This window comes from Physeter macrocephalus, chromosome 11 (genome assembly GCF_002837175.3).
Source record: "Physeter macrocephalus isolate SW-GA chromosome 11, ASM283717v5, whole genome shotgun sequence".
Lineage (NCBI taxonomy): Eukaryota > Metazoa > Chordata > Mammalia > Artiodactyla > Physeteridae > Physeter > Physeter macrocephalus.
The window spans coordinates 151,310,375-151,333,437 of record NC_041224.1 but is presented as its reverse complement, the minus strand read 5'-3'; the positions used below and the strand labels follow the sequence as shown (position 1 = coordinate 151,333,437).

The 23,063-nt window shown below is 50.1% G+C and overlaps 1 protein-coding gene across 2 annotated transcripts in view; it reads left to right on the top strand.

The window, feature by feature from the left end:
* Positions 1-14,321, top strand: part of MAP3K9 (mitogen-activated protein kinase kinase kinase 9) — an 88,304-nt gene extending 73,983 nt beyond the window's left edge. Inside the window, exons 6-12 of one of the 2 annotated variants that reach the window (XM_024118062.3) lie at positions 2,672-2,912; positions 4,653-4,775; positions 6,045-6,198; positions 8,469-8,537; positions 9,981-10,093; positions 11,307-12,113; positions 13,248-14,321. In XM_024118062.3, coding sequence (XP_023973830.1) covers positions 2,672-2,912; positions 4,653-4,775; positions 6,045-6,198; positions 8,469-8,537; positions 9,981-10,093; positions 11,307-12,113; positions 13,248-13,732 — 1,992 coding nt within the window. In that variant the 3' untranslated portion in view covers positions 13,733-14,321. Of the gene's footprint in view, positions 1-2,671; positions 2,913-4,652; positions 4,776-6,044; positions 6,199-8,468; positions 8,538-9,980; positions 10,094-11,243; positions 12,114-13,247 lie in introns of both variants that reach the window. The other variant, XM_024118057.3, reaches the window with a different exon arrangement.
* Positions 14,322-23,063: the final 8,742 nt, after the last annotated feature.

Genomic DNA, 23,063 nt, shown 5'->3' with positions numbered 1-23,063 from the left:
TCTATAGTTCTGTTTTTGTGCCAGTACCATACTGTCTTGATTACTGTAGCTCAGTAGTATAGTCTGAAGTCAGGGAGCCTGATTCCTCCAGCTCCATTTTTTGTTCTCAAGATTGCTTTGCTTATTCGGGGTCTTTTGTGTTTCCATACAAATTGTGAAATTTTTTGTTCTAGTTCTGTAAAAAATGCCAGTGGTAGTTTTGCATTCTTTTTCATATTCTTTTCCATTATGGTTTATCACAGGATATTTAATATAGTTCCGTGGTTATTTCTTTTGATTGATGAAATTATAAGGGTACCAGCCAATAAGAAAAATGAAAGTTGGATTTTGTCAGGAAGTAGTTACTAGAAAAAGTCAAACCAATTCTCGTAATAGCTAACATTTGTCGAGCATGTGCTATTTGCCATGCTCTGTTATGAGTAATTTATATGAATTCTTACATAATCTTGCATAATAAGGTAATAATTGCCTTATGTAATACAGCCCTGTGATATTGGTGCTATTAACTCCATATAACATGTGATGCCCATTTTAACTTGCTCAAGGCCACAAATCAGCCACTTTGTTCCAGAGTCCTTGCTTTTAACACCAATGCTGTGATACCTCTCCATTATAAGGCTTGGAGTTGGGCAAGTGAGGGTGAAATGGATAATGAGCTTTCTCTCTGGAGAGATTCCTCTTAAATCATTGTATGTGGAAGATGTGATTTGCATACTACGGAGTTGATACCCAAATAGGTGTTTCGCAAGAAGGGGATTTACCATGCTGGAGGGTTTCCAGGTATATGGTGCCATAGTTGAGTACTCCATAAATGTCCTGTTTTCCCATATGATTCACTCTTCAGGTTGGCTCAACCTACTACTGCTTCTGTGTATGTGAGGATGGATTGGTCTCTGGGCTGGGGTTCAAGTTCCCTTAAAGGAAGGAGCTTAAACCCAAGTCATCCCTTAGACAAGAGCATGCAGGAGAGAGGACTTAGGAAGGCTGAGATTAGCTCGAACTAATTTTCAGCTTTCCCATTTAGCAGCAAAATAACCAACCAGGAATAATTTTTCTGAATCTTCTATGTGTTTTTGTTCTGATGGTGAAACCGGGAAGCCAAGGATGCGGAGGGCGCACAACAGTTAATCTTTGGGGCTTATTTGGGGCTTATTTCATCAAAGATGGAGAAGTTCAAAAGTTCAGGCTCATTTCTCAGGCACTGTGATGAATCCATGTTCCCATAAAGAAGGACTGCATTTATGAAATTGTCTTCTCTCTCCTCCTCCTCCTTTCTCTCATTCATTCATCGACTCAACAGTTAATCAGCAACTACTGAGGACCTACCACGTACCAGACAACTTTCAAGGTGCTCATCCTCTTCTCATTTTTCTCCTTTCTATCATTTTTATGGTCATTTTCATATACTCTTGAAAACAGAAGGCAAGTTGAACAGAAAACTCCTTTCATCAGAATATTTTATTCCCATTTTGTTTCTGTTTTCTCTTCTGCTCTCTGCCTGCTGCTCTGCTTCCCCGATATGTGTTCACATACTTTTTTCTAGCCCTGGGTTCCATTTCTATATTTTGTTCTAGTCCAGAATGACTTCTTATAGGGGAGCATTTCATTGAGAATTTTGAATTTCAACCACAGAAGTGTTGCTCTGGCTGCTTTATTGAAAAAAACTTCTCCCTTTTTAGACATGGTTCTCTCAGGTTGTTGACATGAAAGCTTCTTAAGTTTTAGTCCTCTGCCTCCACCCCGCTTCAATCCTAGGCCTGCGGTAACCAGTGTTAACAGTTTAGAATCCACATGTTTAAATGTTATACGCATGCTTTGTTCTCTTTCCTGGGCTCTCTCCTATTTCCTGATGCCATAAGCCCCCACCTCTTTCCAGGAATTCCATGGTGAATTTGTAAATTCATGCAGGAGGAAAAAGGGGAGGGAGGGAAGAGGTTCTGCCCACCTTCTAGAGAAAGTGCCTGGCAGAGACTTCAGGAAACGTTCCCTCTTCGCTTTGCTGTGCTGTCCCCATCCTTCCAGAGCAAATGGTTGTCCTTTAAGATAAGATGCAAGTTTAAACCACACGCTCAGTGGATTCACTCACCAAGTGAACAAAGATTTAGATGATGCGCCTCACGAACCTTTTGAACAGCCGCCCTGGAAATATATTTATTTTCATTTGAATGTTAGGCGATGCCTGGAGGGTGATTCATTTACAGCACGCACATTTTAAGCTAGATCACATTAAGTTGGCTCTGGTTTTAAAAAACTTTCCTTTATGTAACAGAAAAAAAAAATCAAAATAGAACCAAATCTGTAAAATGTGAGTATACGATTATATTTTCTAACCCAAACTCCATCGTTTTTCCTGGTCACACGTCATTTTAATCAGTCAATCAAGGGCCACAGGGAACTATCAGCCCCCGTCTCCAGGGCTTGGCCTGTGGCTGCTCTAGCTGTATCCTCAGGATGGCTCTTCTGAGCCTGCCTTTCCTCCATTTGCGGTGGTCAGGTGTTCATTTTCCAGCCAGCTATTGAGCCCCCATCTCCGCCGGGGACTGAAGCGTGGGGCGTTAGAGGAGAGCTGTCCAGGTTGCTGTGAGTACTGGCCCCCCAGGGGCGAGCCCTCTCTGCATGGACGACTTGCCACACACCCACCACCCCCTCCATGGTTCTACCTGCCCGGCAGGAGCTGCACACCTGGGAGGAGGAGCTGACGCGGGCCGCACTCCAGCAGAAGAACCAGGAGGAGCTGCTGCGGCGCCGGGAACAGGAGCTGGCCGAGCGGGAGATCGACATCCTGGAGCGGGAGCTCAACATCATCATCCACCAGCTGTGCCAGGAGAAGCCCCGGGTCAAGAAACGCAAGGGCAAGTTCAGGAAGAACCGACTGAAGCTCAAGGATGGAAACCGCATCAGCCTCCCTTCCGGTTGGTGGTCGGGGACCTGGGGGAAGTGGAAGTGGACCGAGGGGCTGGTGTGGCAGGGGTTCTGTGGGAACCAGGGACTGAACTCAGAAACGTGAGACCCCAGGGCTCATCACGGAGCCGGTTTAGGAAGGTCCATTCTATTCCATGGAAAGCCTGGGCTGCTGGAAAGCTTCCGCCTTCCGGGGGGATTTTGTAGCGTGACTACGCTCAGAATATGAGGGGAAGGCCATGAATGTGACAGGCCTGACAGGCAGGCTCAGTCCAGGCTGCTAGAAGCACGGCCGTGCACACAGGCACATCTCACTTTAGGCAAACCTGGAGAAGGAATATGTCACTGGGGGAAAAAAAACCCCAGGGTATGTGTGTATGTGCATGTGAGTCTGCAAAATAACTCATCTCAGGGTTTCTGTAAATAATTAGCTGTCTGTGTGCAGTTGAGATTAGGATGAACGTTTAAGAATTTGATTTACACATAACCTTTCAGGCACACATTAGCTGAACAAAGGTCCATTTGCAGTAGGTACAGCCTTGGGAAAATGCAAAGAAATATGAAACTATGAATTAGAATCTCTGTGGGGCGTAACGTACCCAGGGAGGGAGGTAAGTACTCAAGTGTGTGTTATGTAAATAAAGTTCATTGTATTCTGAGTCTGTAAGGCCCCAGGAAGCAAGCTTATTAGAAGTATAAGGAACCAAGGGGAAATGGCATAATAGGAGTAGTAGTGGATGATTTTAAGCAGTGGGATGGTGGCTTAGGTACAGACAAGAGAATCCATCTAGTGAAATTCAGTGAATGTGTGGTTGCACATTTTTTTTTTTTCAGGCAACACAGAGTCTTTAAGCACCTCTGGAGCATCTGGCACGTGCCAGCGTCTTGCTGTGTGCTAAGGAAGCAGATAGAAAAGCCATGGAGCTCACCTACAGGGAGATAACAGTCTAGAGGGGAGACCTAGGTGCAAACATGCAGATCTTTTTTATAGCCTTTTGATAGATGGGGAGAATGAAGCTCAGAAACTCAGAGAAAGTTCCTCATGTATGCTGTAAATGCCTTTGGAATACATCAGAATTTGGACCATTAACCGCATCTCCCTCACTTCCCCAGGTTCTGTGGGTTAGTCCTGTTACCCCGCACTTAGCGAAGAACATCAGTCTCCCTGCTTTGGTCCCTGAGAAATGGAGGCGTATATGGATAGACTATATGAGATGGAGAATTTTAAGTTAGATTTCCTAGCATAATCGACGAGGTCTCATGATATTTTTAAAAACTATTCTAAACACGTACTTGCTACACCTATATACGTTATATAGACATAAGTACATTATATAGACGGCTTTATGAAAACCATATAATGAAGTTCACTTGGGTAATGAAGTTTCCTTCTCTTCATATGTCCATCTTGCCACGTCCCTATGGGAAAAAGAAATGATTCTGAAAGAGAACATTTCCCAGGTGAAAAGGAGCTTCTCAGGAAATAGGGCCTGTCCCTCAAGCCTGCCAGGAAGTGTCAGTTCTCTCATAGGAATTTTTTTTTAACTGAGGTATAGTTGATGTACAATATTACACAAGTTTCAGGTGTACAACATAGTGACTCACAATTTTTAAAGGTTATACTCCATTTATAGTTATTATAAAATATTGGCTGTATTCCCTGTGTTGCAGTGTATATCCTTGTAGCTCATAGGAATTTGATCATGGGAAAATTCTAATGCACACACATCTGTTTGTCTTTCCCCAAGCAGATTTCCAGCACAAGTTCACGGTACAGGCCTCGCCCACCATGGATAAAAGAAAGAGTCTCCTCAACAGCCGCTCTAGTCCTCCTGCAAGCCCCACCATCATTCCTCGCCTGCGAGCCATCCAGTGTGAGGCTGTTTCCCAAATTAGCTGGGGCCAGAACACACCAGGGGCACCTGTCCCCTGCTCTGTCCAGCCACCAACCGGTCCAGGCTGGCTCTGTCCATAACTCTGCCACCTCTCCTCCACAATATGTATATACATGCACATGTGTACGCAGACCCTTACCCCCCACCTCGTCTCTCCACGGCCTTGACCCTTTCACTCTTAGTCAGATACCAGCAAAGGGGTTTGCGGGTATCAGCGGGCTCTTTAGTGAATTACAAAGCAATTTGGGATGCGATGAAGGTACCCTGGCCTGGGGACCTTGTGCACTCGCTGCCGTATTTGGGGCATCTTGGTTTTTCTTTTCCATGCTTCCCAGGAAAGGGCTTTGTCAAAGTGTAGGTTCCGAGGTAAACTTGCCAGCTACTTTATGATAGGCCAAATCCGAACCAATTTTATTTTATGACGGTGTTTATTAAAAAGAACTTATACAAACACACACATATGCATACGTGTAAAGTGTGCGTATGGCCTAATTTAAAGATAGAGAGATTTCATCAAAAAAACCCCCAAGACCTAGATTTCTGGCTTTCCTTGAAAAATCAAATCAAATCAGTGGATTCTTTTTTTCGTATGCTCTGTATTTTGCCTCAGTCCCCTCAACTCCCTGCTTTCTGGTAGGTAACTGGGTCACTCCATTCATTTATGATATAAGGCCAGTCTCTGAAGCATTTGGCTTTCAACCCTTGCTCTGAGGTATCAGGGTCAGAAGAAGGCGCCTCCTCTCCTATCTGTTATATTTCTCCAGGCCTGTTCCTTCCCCCTCTCCTACCCCTGACTTCCTTCTCCACAGTGTTGAATTCCTCACTTTCTTCCTTTCCAGCACTTTACCAAAATGTCTTCACTTCTACATCTTCCTTACCCCTTATCTCTCACCTACTTCCTCACCCGCCCCCTTGCCCCCCCAAGCCAGTCCCCGGCAACAAAACATGTTCCCTAAGTCAGGTCTGCTTGGAGCTCTGGCGACTGGCCGGCCTGAGTGCCCACTTTGTGCTGGACTCGGGAGAATCTGGGAGGTTTTCTCACGTTTGGTACTTTGAAAGCACTGAGTGAGAGGTGGCTGGGAACTCCTTTACTTGCCTGGCAGGCTCCACTCGGGCACAGAGTTTTTGACAAGGTCTGACTATCCCCCGCAGCTCCAATTATGTGAGCGTGCGTGTCCGGTAGGGGAGAGGCTAGTTTGGGGGGACCTCTCTGCGTTCCAGCTCCCATTCGACCTTTGTTATTCACAGTGACACCAGGCGAAAGCAGCAAAACCTGGGGCCGGAGCTGTGTCGTCCCCAAGGAGGAGGGGGAGGAGGAGGAGAAGAGGGCCCCCAAGAAGAAGGGACGGACGTGGGGGCCAGGTACACTTGGTCAGAAGGAGTTTGCCTCAGGAGATGAAGGGTAAGAGCCAGATGATGGGAAATCCTTTAAAAATATGATGTGGAATACCTTTTTCTCGGTTGCGTCTTTTGCTGTGTTCAGAGAAATGAGAAGCTTCTTGATCTTTACAATAGGGTTTTCCAATCTCCTTGTTCCCTGGAACCTCCTGGGACAGGAGTTGGCATACTTTTTCCATAAAGGGCCGGATAGTAAGTATTTTAGGCTTTGTGGGCCACGTGGTCTCTGTAGTAACTACTGTGGTAGTACAGAAGCAGCCACAGACCATGGACGATATGTAAATGAACAAGCATGGCTGTGTTCCAGTGAAACTGTACAAAAACAAGGGACGGGCAGGATTTAGCCCATGAGTTACAGTTTGCCCAGCCCTGGAGGCCTCCTGTTCAGAGTAGCAAGTAGCCCAAGCATTCACTACGTGTGAGGAGTTCAGCCTGAGTGTTCTATTTACACCTGGCTCTTCCCCTTAAAACGTCTGCCCAGAGGAGAGAGAAGGAAGGACAGAGGTGACACGCCTCTTGAATGGAGGCTCATCCTGAAGCAGGGGCAGGCAGAATAACCCAGCCCTGGAGGTGCAGTTGGAGGTGACTCCAGGGCCACTAGCACTTCCTTATGACCCCACCCCCTAGCCACGCCGAGGTGTATGAGTGCCGGCTCTAGGCAAAGCACATGGCACGCCCTGGTGCCTTGGATGTGCTTGTGTTCTCACTGTGGGCTTGTGACTCAGGGGTCCTAGTCCTTCACAGACCAGTCGCTTGTAGTGAGGTAGTGAAGAGCATGGATGCTGAGCCCAGGCTGCCGGGGTGTGAATCCTGGCTCCTCCATGCCCAGCTGTGGGACCTTACGTTTTCTCATCTATCAAATGGGGATTCTCTCCATACCCGTCTCATGGAGTTGATCATGAATAAGCTCTTATTTGGGAAGCCCCTAGAAGATGGGCTGGCTCATAGTAAGCATATGTAAATACTTGCTCTCATGATTCGTCCATGCTTCTCATGCAATTCTCCTTCATACTCGAAGAATGCGTGTCATGGGATATACTTCTTATTCTTGTGTTAGAATCGAGAACCATATTTCTTGACTTTTCCAAGTGGGAGGATAAGCAGTGGCCCCCTTCATCCTTTTTAGTGGCTTTTCAAAGAGCTTCTAAGGTTGACTATTAGACTTAGAGGTGCCCTGAACCTGTAACTAGCCTTGGTATTTCTCTGAATACTACAATTTCATGTCCAAAATCTACTTCCCCATGTTAGATCTGTGCTGAAGGTGAAAATAACAGGTTGGTTCATGAAGGATGGACTCTTTGAAGCCAGGCTTTGGAAATCACTAGCGACCTAAGAACAGAATATTTAGATATGTAGGGCAGACTGCCTAAGCTGTGTAAGAATTCAGTGATTGAGTCCTCTGGGGATTGCAGGTTGCTCTGCTATACTAAGTTCTGTAGGTACAAGCACTCCTCAGTTTGTCCTTTGAGCCTTGGCTAGAAGTAGGGTTGAGCTGGGCCTGAGGAACTCCGTCACCCTGAGTCCCTTGGTATTTCTGACATCAGTGTGTTTCCAGATAGGCTTTACCAGGTTGGCTATGGATGCCAGTAGTTTCTCTGGTTCTGTTTCATTTAAAGGTATTTCTTGTCTTGCTGGTAAATTAACTGCACTTCACATTACACAAAACATTAACTGTGGACTTTTCTTACATTACCTTAACTCACATAGATTTGCCCTCAAAACTTTTGAAGCAGTTCAAAATATGTGACTTAATTTCTCATGATTCTCAGTTCCTATTGAAGAAATAAGGAAAATCCACCCAGTCTCAAGAAAAGACCTCTTCCATGTCAGAAAATTTTGAGAGCCTCTATATGATACTATTTCTAATGTTAGTCCCTGTTGACTGAAGAAAATATGTAATGACAAAAAGCTGTATTGAATTCAGTAATGTTAAGTGAATTTGCATCTCCATCCTTTAAAAAAAATAGTACATATATATAGGAAACGTATGTACTGTCTGTAGACAGCGGGGATCTATGGATTCACAAGCCCCCTGTAATTAAGCTGTGGCTACCCAGCGATGTTTGTCCCACAGATTGGGATGTCCTGGGCCTGTGGTAGTTCCGGCATGGTCATCTTGTTAAGATTCCTTCATGGTGTGGGGCTTTGCTGACCAGACAAGGGGAGGGCAGCTGGCGACATGGCTGGAGCCCAGCCTTGAGGGTTCTCATGTGGGAGAGGCTGAGCTGCGTGTACCCACCGTTGCCTGCTACTGATTCTCTTTATTCATTGAAGATCCCCTCAGAGACGTGAGAAAGCTAATGGTTTAAGTACCCCATCAGAATCTCCACATTTCCACTTGGGGTGAGTCTAATCTTCACCCTCTCATCACATGTACTGGTAATAACCGTCCCTCCGTTTCCTTGTCCTCACAGCGCACCCCGCAGAATCAAGCCTCATTATTGCCAGGGCCATGCTGACTTCCTATTTTTTTTTTTGGAAGCGGTACCTTCGTGCACCTTGGGAAAATTCCTGTGTTGGTCTGACTTGATGTTTCCTTGTTCCCCTGACCACTCCTGTTGTTGGGATTCTCCCAGCATCCTTAGTTTTAGGGAGACAGTCCATGGCTGTTTATCCTTTGGTCGTCAGCACTGGCTTTGACTCTGCTGATCTGGATTCCTTGGACCCAGAGCTGGAGGTGATGTTATAAGACTTCCAGTGAGAAGTCTCAGGCTGTGGATTGGGCAGCACGCTTCTCTCTGGCTGTGTATTTTGGTTGAAACCACTGGTGGCTGGGAGGTACTTTAATTCAGTGGTATTTCTGATAGCACTTGAAGCAGAGGTCTGCAGTCAGGGAAAAAGTTGGTCCTTCTCCCTCCCTCAAGATGGGCTGGGAAGAGTGGGCTTTAGTTGAATGGCTCTCTCTAGCCCTAAAATGAGAGCCACCCCTGGTTATACACTGGTATCTCCAGGGCAGTCATAGCCCACAGATTGCTCAGTCCTCCTTCTTTACTGTCCTTTAGGGGAAAGACCAGTGCTTCTGGGCCTTTGATGCCCCTATCCTATAAGAGAGTTAGCGGGGTACCCAGTCAGTGACCTTGGAGTTACCGGCTTGCAACTGTGAGCTGATTACAGGGTTTTGAAAGCAAGCTCCTGTCATTTTCCTCTCCATTCCCAGACAAACCGAGGGTTCGAGTCCAGCATTATGTACTGCCCACATAGGTCTGTCCCAAAGTGCACTGGGTTGGTGCATCTTTGTTGGTTGATTTTTGTTTTTGAAACATGGATGGCTTTGAAAGTTGCCTAAGCATGCCGTAAGCTTGGAAGGAGAAATTGAGAAAGGGTGTGAGTGGAGTGGCCTGGCCTGGCCCATCTCTGCTAGTTCATTGCCCGGTGCTTGCCTTGCATTGCAAATCTCAGCACTGCAGTTTTTCTCATGTCACCAGTGTGTTGTAGTCAGCGCCTGCGGAGTGATTGCCTCTCCCTTAAGTTGGGCTTCGGCAAGACCCTGGCCAGTGCCGGGCAGTCCTTATCCTTGCTGTCCTCTTGCCAGCCTGCCCAGCAGGTCTTCCCACAGCTCCATAGCAGCATGTGAGGGGTGGGTTATGTCTCTGCTTTTCATTCCCTAGAGCATGTGCACTTTTGCTAATGAAGCGGGTGGGCTCAATAAGGCTTGTTGCCTATACCCCGAGGCTCTTGGGCTTTGCTGTAATCAAGCAGACAGAGAGAGGCATTTCCATAGGCCCAGGGAGCTGAGGGTAAAGAAAGTACCCAGTTCTCACAGTTTCCTCACTTCCTCTCATTCAGCCTCAAGTCCCTGGTAGATGGATACAAACAGTGGTCGTCCAGTGCCCCCAACCTGGGGAAGGGGCCGAGGAATAGCCCAGCCCTGCCAGGGTTCACCAGCCTTATGGAGATGGGTAAGGACTGCCTTTGTCTTGACTCTCCTCCTGTTCCCTCAGGGAATTCTTGGCCAAGCTTCTCGGACTCTTTAAGGACCCCTAGTACTGCTTCATGGGGGTGTTTCCTCTTTTCCTCAACTCCTGGTCCCCCCCACCCCCCCACTGCTTGTTCCTTCTCAGTTTGCTCTACTCCCATTCCATTGAGTCTTCTCAAATCACTACTGCCGCCATGGAACCTGCCTTTGGCCTCCTATCCCAAGGGGCCAGTTATAGTCTCCTTAGGGCAGTGAAGAAGGGGGAGGCCTGGAATCAGGCAGTTTCCTTTCCTGGGTCTATTTCTGTGTATTTTAATGTGGGGAGTCCACAGAATGGGAGATGGTGATAGAAGACACCACAGTGTTCCTCCAAGGAAGCTTTTCCAGTGTTGCCCTGTGATTACGGAATGGGTAAGGCCTTCTCCAGGCTCTCTCAGAAAGTACTCTTCTCTCTAGAATTCCAAGATCCTAATAAGTCAGTCCATAGGGTAGTGGGCCTTCACCCATGCAGGGGGTTCTAATCCTTTGCAGGAGACTAGTCTTTTTCTTTTTTAAAAGTTTTGGTTGCACCAGCCCTTAGTTGCGGCAGGCGTGCTCCTTAGTTGCGGCTTGCCGGCTCCTTCGTTGTGGCCGGTGGGCTCCTTAGTTGTGGCTCGTGGGCTCCTTAGTTGGGGCATGCGAACTCTTAGTTGCAGCATGCATGTGGGATCTAGTTCCCTGACCAGGGATCGAACCTGGGTCCCCTGCATTGGGAGCACGGAGTCGTAACCACTGGGCCACCAGGGACGTCCTGCAGGACGCTAGTCTTAAGACAAGTCTGTAGGCCATTATCCTAGAAATCCAAGGTCCCTTCCAGTTTCAAGCTGTAAAATAATTAGGGATCTATCTGTTCTAGGAAACTCATACCGCACTTCTTGTGTTGAGGGTCCCTACGACAGAAGGAGCAAATTAGCAGATCGTCTTTTCTGCACATAGGGAAACAGGCTGTGGAGTGGAGAGTGATTTCCCCACGTTGGTCACAGTTGAGTGTGGAGGCATGAAGTCCTGTTGGCTCTTTGTCCTGCACCTCAGACTGTTCAACGTCGGCCTCCCTGGCACTAGGCCAGGGGCCTGGGGCTGGGGAGAAGGACCAGGTTCTTACTCTTGCCGCTTCGTTCCCATTTTCTGTTTCCCCTCCACTCCTCTCGTCTTTGCAGAGGACGAGGACAGCGAAGGTCCACAGGTGGGGGAGAGTCGTCCACAGCCGTCACCCAACCAGTCCTACCTCTGTATCCCATTCCCTCGTGGAGAGGATGGGGACGGCCCCCCCGGCGACGGCGTCCACGAGGAGCCCACCCCAGTCAACTCGGCCACCAGTACCCCTCAGCTGACGCCAACCAACAGCCTCAAGCGGGGCGGCCCCCACCACCGCCGCTGTGAGGTGGCGCTGCTCAGCTGTGGGGCCGTCCTGGCAGCCACGGGCCTCGGCTGTGACCTGCTGGAAGCTGGCAAGTGCCAGCTGCTCCCCCCGGAGGAGCCCGAGCCGCCAGCCCGGGAGGAGAAGAAGAGGCGCGAGGGCCTTTTCCAGAGAGCCAGCCGTCCCCGTCGGAGCACCAGCCCCCCATCCCGGAAGCTCTTCAAGAAGGAGGAGCCCGTGCTGTTGCTAGGAGACCCCTCTGCCTCCCTCACGCTGCTCTCTCTCTCCTCCATCTCCGAGTGCAACTCCACCCGCTCCCTGCTGCGTTCTGACAGTGATGAGATTGTGGTGTACGAGATGCCCGTCAGCCCCGGGGAGCCCCCCCCGCTGAGCCCCTGCACCCGCAACCCCCTGGTGAACGTCCGAGTGGAGCGCTTCAAGCGAGACCCGAGGCAGTCCCTGACCCCCACCCATGTCACCCTCACGGCCCCCCGCGCCGAGCCCAGCGCTCACCGGCGGACTCCTTCCGATGGGGCCCTCAAGCCGGCGGCCCCTCGAGCCAGCAGGAGCCCCTCCAGCAACGGGCTGAGCCCCAGCCCTGGAGCAGGTGAGGCCTGCCCGCCCCCTCCTTCCTCTTGTCCACCTTCGTGCTTCCCCCAGGAGTGGAGATACCGGGGTCAGCTCCGCTTCTGCTCTGGCTCAGCCAGTCAAGACAGGCTGCTCTGGGCCACGGGAGGTGGCCGTGAGGGCCTGAGGCCCTGTGCCTCAGGGGGGTCTGCCCTGAGGAGGGAGAGCAGACAGGCAGGTTCTGGGAAGAATCCCATCGGGACCCCGCGGGATGCTCAGGCCCTGGGTCTGGGAGTGTGCGGCGCGGTGCTTTCAGGACAAGGGCAGGAGTCCAGCTCTGTTTGTTCCCTGAAGAGGAGGCTGCAGATACCGAGAGCAATCCTGCCCGGCACGCAGGAGGGTATTTTCCGCCCCGCAGCTGGGCTCTTGCCTCTCGTTACAGCGTGAGTCCGGACACTCTCAGAAGGCAAGCTTCCGCCCGGGCGTCACGCCCTCCATCACTCACCCCTTAGTCACACTCAGCCCATCGCTCAGACGCAGAGATGAGTCCAGGTGAACCGCTGTGCCGGTGCACACGCTCGCCTTCTCCGTCTGACGTCCGGCACACCCGGACGTGCACTGTCACCCTGGGCCTTCCGCACCCTGTCCCTTGCTCCCTAGAAGACCTCAGTCTGACCTAGAAACCACCTCGGATCCCGTAGGAGAAGAGAACATGGCAATACACTCTCAGTGAGATTTGAGTGTGAATAACAGTAGGACTTGACCATTCACCTTGCCCTTCCCCTGCTGAGATTGTTTTGTTACAATCAGATAGGTGGCCTCTTTGGGAAAAGAGACCCCTAGATTACTCGTCTTTAGATTTCTGACACCCAGCTTTGTTCTTGTCACACATTTATTAAATGGATGAACTGCGAATGAACAGACATTTCCTCAAGTTGTTTCATGACAGATACGAGCCCCGTGTGTCCCAGTATTCAGATACAGGGACTGTGGCCTCGTAGTTCACTGTTATATCCCCAGTGCCTGCCAACACACTGCATGAAAAATACTAGGAGCTCGTAATTCACGTTATCCCAAGTGGACAGGGACGTGGCGAGGTGGGGAGGAAGCAGTGTGTGTGGCCCAGAAGTGTGGTGCCATTATCGAACGCCTCTCCCTTTGTCTCTTTGACCAGGAATGTTGAAAACTCCCAGCCCCAGCCGAGACCCAGGTGAATTCCCCCGTCTCCCTGACCCCAATGTGGTCTTTCCGCCGACCCCAAGGCGCTGGAACACACAGCAGGACTCTGCCTTGGAGAGACCCAAGACCCTGGAGTTTCTGCCTCGGCCGCGTCCTTCTGCTAACCGGCAGCGACTGGACCCTTGGTGGTTCGTGTCTCCCAGCCACGCCCGTAGCGCCTCGCCAGCCAACAGTTCCAGCACGGAGACGCCCAGCAACCTGGACTCCTGCTTGGCGAGCAGCAGCAGTACCGTGGAGGAGCGGCCTGGGTTGCCAGCCCTGCTCCCCTTCCAGGCGGGGCCGCTGCCACCCGCCGAGCGGACGCTTCTGGACCTGGACGCAGAGGGCCAGAGTCAGGACGGCACCGTGCCGCTGTGCAGAGCCGCACTGAACACACACAGGCCTGCCCCTTACGAGATCCAGCAAGAGTTCTGGTCTTAGCACGAAAAGGGTTGGGGGCGGGCAAGGGGGAAGCTGGAGGAGATGGGGGGAGCTGGCTGGCACAGCCCTGTTTCAGAATTGGACCCCCTGAGCTCCCGCCCTACTTCTTGCACTGATAATGCACTTTGAAGATGGAAGGGATGGAAGCAGGGCCCTTGAGAGGGCTTCGTGCCCTGCAGGGCCCTTCTCCCCAGGTCCACTGGAGGGGCCATGGCTGTGTAGGGCAGGGAGGGGTGCGCGCATGTCCTCCACCCTCCACAGCCTTCCTTGCCTTCACGGTGACCCTGCAGAGTCACTCAGCCGAATCTGTCTGTTGCCCCCTCTCCTCAGACCCCTGGGTGTGCCCTCCTGGGCTCCCTCTGGTGGCCCTGAGTTCAGCCTTTCCAAACACCAGTATTGGATGTTCTGTGATTGATTTTGCTCCTCTTCCGCATTCTTCCCTGACACTCATGAATCAGAATCTCGTTGGTGTGAGATGTGAGCTTTTCTGTGCCCTGAGCCCTTCGGTGCCGGCCGGAGGACTGAAGGCAAAGTGCCCGTGTCGGGCACAGGAATTGATGGAGCTATAGCACCACCTGCTGCACTTCCAGGCGCCCCACTTATTCATCTGAGCCTCCCAGTGGTAGGGACCTGCCTCTGTGAGACCGGGGCAGGGTGGGGGCTGGGGGGGGAGGGGAGGGAGTTAGGAAACACAGTTGAGTTGCGGTAAAGAGGGTAACGGAGTCTGTCTGTCCTCATTCCTTTTGTAAACACTCAAAGAAGGGCAGAAACCAGCACCTGTTGACGGCACCCATCTCCCACCTGGGGTCCAAATGTGGTCAGACCAGGTTCTGATACAAACACACTCTCATCCCAGGAATAGTTTCCAGGGAGACTCACTGGTGACAGTTCTGAAACCAGAGACAAAGTTCTTGTGTTTGTCCGTTTGGTCATCTGATCTGTATGTGTTCTTCCCTTCCCTTGATCCTTCTTCCAACCCCTGGAATTAGTGGACTTCAGGTTATGTGTTTGGTAGGGAGATATCTCTGCACTGCACCAGAATAGCGTATGGCGAGGGGGTGGGTGGGTCCTGGACCCTGGCAGTTGGAACTGCGGGGATTCCTTCTCATCCATCATTACTCTGTGATGCCCTTGAAGTAAAACGGAGCGCTTTTTAGTTCCTTGCGTGAATGGATGTGGTGAGTGATGATGTCTGTAAGGTGCTCAGTGAGCCCCTGATGTACAGGAACCTTCAAGTCCCGAGCACTGGAGACCAACCAAGGCCTCTTGTCTCTGTGCACAGATAGCCCCTCCTGCTGGGCTCTGGACCAAGAGCTGGGTAGGAAGGACAACAGAGGCCAACCCCGACTTTTCTGGAATTGGTTTCCTTAACTTGAATGTTGAGCTTCTTCTGGAGCTTTCTCGCGTTGTATCTCCACTGTTCCTCTTACCCTCAGGCTCCTGCAGCAAGTGTGAACAGTTGTCTTTGCGTGGGAATAACAGCTTGACGGGAGTAGAGTCCTTAGGTCATGCTCCTCCCGCCTCCAGACTCTACACATCACTCCACTGTCTTCTCTCCTGGACTATTTCTCTGCAGGTGTCGGAGGGCCACCTGCAGGTTCCTTGCGTTTGCTGCCTGGATGCCAGGATAGGAGAGCAGCCATCCGGGCACGAGTGATGGGTTTGGTCATTGCTTGCTCTGTAACTACGATAGAAGTCCTGCCCTGGGGGTGACAAAAGGGGAGACCCTGGCTTTCAAGTTGTTCGTTGTTTTACGAGCCCACTGGCAGACACTTTGGTTCAAGGGCCCCATGTAGTCTTGGGCGGGGAGGCACTGTTGGTTTTGTTGTCCAGGGTTCTGTTATTGCATCTCATCTCTCTCCGTCTCTTTGTTCAGCGAAGACAGGACGTAAGAGATTATTTTTGCCCCCGTGCCCCACTCCTCGGCCAGGATGGGGGAAGTGTGAATCCCGTCAGCAGTTCCAGCCAACCACGTGACCCCCCCCTTGATTCCTGATGGGGAGAGGGACACAGGTGGCCTGTTCTGTGCCCTTTCCCAGGACTCTCCAGGGCCCCAGGCGCTAAGCCACTAACACATCTCTAAACGCTTAGCCCCACTAAATGGCCCCCTGGTGGGTGCAGCATACAGTGTAGTCCAGACCATGCTGGCTCCGGACAGTGCTCTGTGGAAGGAGGCAGGGAGTCTTCCTTTGCTCATTTTCTGCTTTTTGTCATTTTGTTGGCTTGCATCTGTCTGTCTTGGAAGTGTAGTGTAACTGGTGTGGAGTGGACTGATGGCTCACTGCCGCTGAGTAAGAGGTTGAACCCGGTTCTTCCTCATCCATCCAGGGGAAGACAAGGGAAGGCTGGGTGTCTGCTAAGGGAGCGATTATACCCGCAAGAGGCAGAAGCGGGGTTATTCTGAAGATGCTTCTGTGGGCTTCCACGAAGATGGAGGACTTACCATCTCTCAGCTCCTCCAAACCAGGTCTCCGAGGGGCCCCTGCCTGCCACACTCTCTCTCTCTGTGGGGCAAGGCTCAGGTGGGATAAGGATCCTATATAGTAATAGGTTTGGGTTGCTTTCTGTCCACTCAGCTTCCCTTGTCTCCATAGTCATGGGCAGGGGCAGGCCTGGGAGCGGGGGATCAAAGCCCTGCAGCAGCAGTAGCTGACCCCCTTTCCCTTTCCCCAGACACTTTCCCACCCCTCTTGGCAGGTGCTGCGACATGGAAGATGGTGACGGGAAACAGATACTGCTCTCTGCCCCTTCTCCTTGGCTCCTTCAGTTCCTTCCGCTGATTTTGCCCAGGACTGTCCTCTGTCCTTGGGGATCCAGGCCACTGCCAGGGGCTGAGTAGATGTCCCAGTTATTTTCATATGTTATGTCTAAGAGGCTTTGACAGATGCTCTTATCTTCGCATCTTTTAGTACCCGGAGGTCTGGTAGTGAAGATGATGATGGTGATGATGGTGGTACCTTGCATTTGGTTGACTCAGAACTGTGCTAACCTTTCCTCCTGACCTTTACCAAATGACGTTATTTGCCTTCTACATTTGTTATACTTACTGGTAGAGAAGGGGAAATGCTTAAAGATGAAGATTCAAGTGAAGAGAAGTTAAAAAGCTGCTTGGACTGAATTGCTGAGTCGGGCACCAGACTCTGAGACCTGAGCAGATTGGCTCTGTTCTCCGTTCTGCTCTTGCTGTCTGACTTTGGGCTTGTCTCTTAGTCCCTCTCACATTTCCTTCCTGTAAGAGCAACCGTCACCTGCTTCCCTCACAAGGGCAAGAGAGTGTGCCTCAGAGCAGGTCCGTGAAGCCCGTGGCTCCCTGCCAGCGAATAGGACAAGCTGCTGAAGTTGACAGTGCAGTTCTTACCGCCTTTGCCTCTAGGGGACTTGCCTACTTCCTCTGGCTTCTGGAAGAGGAATGATTTGGGGTTGGCTGAGCATGACTAACGGGGACGGTGGTCAGGCGCACGCTCTTCTACTGCATTACGTAGCCCCTGGTGTTTACAAGCATCCTTCCTAATTCCCCCACCTAATTTGTCAGGCTGATGGTCCAACCATCAGTGTCTTACAGAGGGGGCCGTGGGAGACGGGGAGCTGGAGGCAGCATCCGAATGATGATTCGGGGTCTCTTGTTTCTTGGAGCCATTCCCAAAGTCTGATGTGTTTAGAGGCTGGAATCAGGCCGGTTCCGGAAGGAATCCTTGGGAAAGGGTCCTCTGGCCCTTGGGACATGGCTCATGGTGTGGGCTTCCTCACAAGGCCCCTTTTGCCTCAGACCACAGTTGCTCAGGGACGCCATAAGACACCCCAAGGGCATCTAGGCCTGAAGTGGTATCAACACTCTGGCTCCACAGCCCCCCCTTTGGAGGCTCCTTCCCTGCTCCCTACGCCACAGGGAAAGAGCCCCTCCTGAGCATTCCTAATTCTTCCAGCTCGATTTTCACAAAGCACAGAGCAGCGGGTACTGAGGGCTGGGGGGCTCTGAGTGGTACACTGCACGGTTGAAATGTCCGTGCGGCAGGCCCCTCTGTGAATGCAGAACCTTGACCTTTTCTGCGTGTGTTTCTTTTAGCCTGTGCCTTTGACTCAGGCGTGGGTCGGGTGGGTCAGAAACATTATTGTCTCTTGAAGAATTTCGGGGAAGGAGCAGGTGCTGCCGCTTCTGTAGTGGCAGGCTTTTCCTGAGGACTCTGCCGGAGACTGTAGACCGGGGTCAAGGGGAGAGAGCTCACGGTGCCCTGTAAGTGAACGTGGCGGCAGGGTCGGCAGGAATCTGGTGATCGGAGCTACCCGCCTGCAAGTTGTGTGATGTCGCAAACATCTCTCCCCGCTCTGGACCTCTGAGCCCAACTGTGAACTGAGGATGATGAAGCACGAAGCCTTTCTAGCTTGAAAACCTGTGGTCCTGGGGCCCCTGGTCTAGCACTGGTAAGCCTCCCCTTGCTGGGTTGCTTCCTTTTGTGGAGAACAGTGTGTGTGCGTGTGCGTGTGCGTGTGGTTGGATGTCAAAAACAGTCATATATTGGCAGTTTCATGTGGTTTGACCGACTAGACCACCTGCCTCTTCTCCTTGGCTTCAGACCTGAGATGACTTCTTTTCAAGCTCCAGCTGTTGTGAGGAACACATTCCCAAATGTCTCTCTTTGTTCAGACAGATCATTGTTTTCTTAGACCAGGAATTCACATGAATAAAAATCCACATCAGAAGGGGAAACCCAGTGCTACTTCCAGGGAGCCCTCAGTCCCTGGCTTTGCCCTGGCCTTGCCTCCTGGGTGCCTGCCACCCCAGGCACTGGCTTTGGAAGGGCAGAAGGCAGAAACTGGAGTCCTAGCTGATTAAGGCTAATTAACGGGGCTTAGGTGTCTAATTAGCCTGACCCGGCCCTGGGCTTCTGGTTGGCTATACGGGCCAGGAGAGCCTCTCATTCACTTAGATTATTTTCCATTTGTCCTGATACACTATTGACAGGCCTCACCCCGTCCCTTGTCCATTTCAGGGAGCCCTGGTTTGTTCCTCCGAAGGTTGGGCTGCTCCTTGATCTGGAGCCAGTAGGACTGGTTCTTCCTGATTCTTACTGGCTGTGTGGTTCCCTGCATCCCCTGCCCATGGCCTTTCTTTGGGTCTTTCGCTCATGACCACAGCTAGAAATAGAGAAGAGCCTCGGGGCCCAGCTGGTTAGCGGAGGCATGAGCTTTTCTACTCCTCTCTGTTTCTCTTGGAAACAGACTTGCCTTTTCCCTGACCCAGTCTCCTTCCTGACTGGTCTGACCCACCCTCCCTGCAAACACCCACAACCTAATTTTACTAGCCTGATTGGCAGGCGTGAACCTGGCAGCTAGATAGGTATCTCAGGACAGACACCAGAGTACAATTTCAGAGGTTCAGAGATAGGCCTTTCCTATTGGGATGTGTGAGGGAGACATTCAGGAAATCTGAACCCAGAGGTCAGATTGATTTATCAAGAGGGGTCCTGGTGAGTGATGGCCCCATGGATATGGTGGTCTTGCTCTACACTCCCTGGAGTCCAGACCGTAGTGTGTTGCCCACGTTCCTGAAATCCTTCACACCCAGGTACTTGCTTTGACAGATCCCGACTTTATTTAAAATTTTGATATTGTGTTCATCATGCACTTTTCATTAACTTTAATTTTTAAAAGTATTGCATTGAAATATGATTCATCTGGATAACTGAGTTTTGTTTTGTTTTGTTTTGGGTGACCCCTTAAATTCTGCATCCAAGGCGAGTGCCTCACCTTATCCTAGTCTCAGCCCTACCTGTTCCTCCCCTGAACAAGCTCAGGCAGAACTGTGAGGTAGGGTTAGGTCTTTCCTGGTTGCCCTTCCCTTCAGTCCTGCCTGAGTCAGGTGGTAGCTCTCTGGAAGTGTTTGCGTTTGAATAGGAATGTGTTGACTTAACAGCACCTAGAGCCGTTTTCAGCCTTGGACCTGTGACTGAGATGACTCTTCCTGGATGTCCCCCAGCTTCCTTTCAGCCTCTCTGAAACCCTGAGGCCACTTAGAAGTGTGTATGGGTTTTAAGGAAAAGGGAAGGGATTACAGTGGAGAGGATTCTTCAGAGTCTCATTTGAGATGTCCCTCTTTGGGACATCTTTGAACTTGCAGAGAAGTGAATAAATCATTCTCTCTCCCAGTTCCAGAAAGGACAGAAGTTAGACAGAGGTGTTTTTACTCCTTTTCCTGCCTAGCACTGTGCCTGGCCTACAGTGACCCTCAGCTGTCATATCACCTCCCTTGGGATCCTTTTCGATACCATTATTATTCTCTGTCATCTTTATTTTACTCTCATCATTTATCTTACCCTCCAGTTCCAGAAGCCATGCTGGCTATGGCTCTTTTCTTCAGCACTGTCAGAATGAGGCATGGGTTTATCCTGGCCTGGATATGGGGACTAACAATAAATTATATGAAACCATTGTATTTCTTATAGGTAAGAGGTGCTGTCCTAAAGGTTTATATTCTTTTCTTATTTTTTTTTTTTGACTCACAATAATCCTGGGAGGGTGGGGTGGGGGATATTACCTCCATCTAAGGATGTGGAAACTGCGGCTCAGATGGTTGTGAAACATGCCCAAGGTCACATGGCTAGGAAGCAGGGTTGCTGACCTTTTTGGCTCCAAAGCCATCTCTTATTTTCCTCTGAGCACATTTTAGGGCACTGTTTAGAAGCTCTGGGATAAAATCAGCCTAGCTTAGGTCCACTGAGGCTCTGAGGTAGCTCTCTGTCCAGGGAGGAGTTGTCCTGTGGCTAGCCCATCCCCTCCCTTTGTGACTGGAGACACCCAGCAGGACTTGCAATCTCCCTGGAGCTCAGCCGACCTCCTCTCTGCTCCTGTCGCTTCCTCCTCCATCATTTCCTCTCCACGATTGTTGAGGGACCTGTTCCACGGGGGCGAGGGTTGAACGTGTCCATCCTGTAGCTCTTCTCCCAGGACCACTGAAGGCCGATGGGCCTCTCGCCTCTGTTTCCAGCCCATAGTTGCCCCATGACTGCCCTAATTTAGCACGGCTTCAACCCACACCCCTCCCGGCCTCTGGAGTTTGGAAGCCTTACTGTAGCTCCTCTTGGGAACTTGAAATCAGGCTTTTGTCTTTTTATTGTATTGAGCCACATGCTCTTGATACCCACTTGTAGCAAAGAAGGGAGGTGATGAACCTGTCAACTTTCTCCTCTAACTACCCATGATACACACACACACACACACTCACACACACACACTCACACACTCACAACCTCACACATGCATGTTCACACACTCACACAGAGATTTAGTCTGAGACTGTATCTGTATCTTCTAGAGGGTTAAGGAAAGGAGCTGGAGATGGGTTTTATTTAATTCACAGAAAACCTTTCTTTGGGATTTTCCTCCCCCTTAGAGCCTTCAAGTCTAGGTAAAGTGGAAGTTCACATACACGTTGGTTTTGTTCCTCAGTGTGTAGCTCCTAGTTTTCATCTTAAGCCTTCTCTGCTCCAGTGTCTTGTCCATGTGTGATGACCCTGTGTCCTTGAATTCCCATTTTGCTTTGGGATTTAAGTTACTGTAATTTGTCAACAATATTTAAAAATAGAAAAGTCCTGAAGGAAACTTATCAGGTTCTTTTCTTTGGCTTTTTTTTTTTTTTTTTTTTTTTCAAGGTACTGTAAATTGTTAACTGGGGATATGCCAAGCAGGCTTGGTTCAATGGCTAAACGTCTTATCATATTACAGTGTGATGCTGATCTCAGCCTGGTCTCACCACCAGAGCACACGCAGACTTGAATAAAACGATTACAATATGACTTCTGGTTTGCTGTGGTGCTTTGTAAACTTGTCCTTTTCCCCTCTTTTCTTTGTAATTATACAAGATGTCCGAGTAACTGGCTGTTTCTCAAGAATTTCCATATGTAGGGGTAAAATAACTGGAGAGAGGGGCAGATATGGTGCAGGAAAGAGGAGGTAGCTGAGGAACCTCCCTGAAGGTCCTAGAGCCCCCAGCTGGACCACAGGGGCCTTTCTGAAGCGTAGCACTGACCAGTGCCTGCCCCGGGCAGGTCAGTTTCTTCGCATAACTGCCTTTCGCCCAGGTCGTGAATTTTGGCTTTCAGAGCTCCTAGCGAGTATGTGCTGTCTCTCACCTCCTATCACTGTCCACCCTGACATTCCTGGTGAAGCTGTGAATGTGGCTAAGAGGACAAAGCACCAATGGACTTGTACACTTGTGGACAAGGTTTGCCAGCTGTGAGTCATGGGTTCCTTGTGGTCTTGATAACTCTTAATGGCACTTGCCAGCTCTGTGACCTTGGGAAAATCACTTAATCTCTCTGGGTCTCTTCTGGAGCAGGCTGATCACAGGGCAGCCTTTGTGCTCTCACTTTCCGTGATTGTGCGTTGGGTGGGGATGAGGGTGAAAACAGATGGAAGAATCTTGTTAGGGGGCATTCTTTGACACTTTAGTCCACTGTTTCATTTTTCAGCCGCATGTGGAAAAGTGGCTTCTGGATTTCTATATTGACCCGTTCACGCTTTAGTACTGTGACCTTCACTCACTCCATTCATCTTAGCCCCTTCCTCTGCTACCCACGGACAGTGACTGGATGCTAAGTGGGTGCTGGATGCTAAGACTGCGAGGAGAAAGGTGACCTTGTGCTGGACTTCAAAGTAGGCTTGACCCGGGCCACATAACCTTTGTCAGGCTGATTGGGCAAAGATGAAAAATTGACCCAACTCCTTGCTTGAGAAGATGCCATGAGAGGAGTATGTATATAAATTGCTCCATGTTTCTGCAAAGCAGTTTGACCATGTGGCATTAATTCTATAACGTGGGCCCAGAAATTTCAATTCGTGATAACAGCTAGCTACAACGCGCCAGGCCTTGTGCTAAGACTTGACCTGCGTTATCTCATTTACAACATCTCAACATCCTAAGAGTAGATCCCATTATTCTCTCCATTTTATACTGAGAAACATGAAGACTGGAGTCAAGTAACAGGCCCAAGGCCACAGAACTCTCAAACGGTGAAGCTGAGATTTGTCTGATTCTAGCCTCTGCACTCATATCAAAGAATGAGTCAGATGCAGACAAAGACTTGTTTACAAGTCATCTCAACATTATTTACAGGAGGGTTCTAGTGACTACAAATGACCCAAACAAGATTTGGGGGGTCTACTTCTACCCTCTTCCTCAGTCAACATGGAATCTGAGAACATGGTTTTTTTTTTAAAAAACTTTATTTAATTATTTATTTATTTTTGGCTGCATTGGGTCTTCGTTGCTGGGCTTTCTCTAGTTGCGGTGAGCGGGGGCTACTCTTCGTTGCAGTGCGGGGGCTTCTCATTGTGG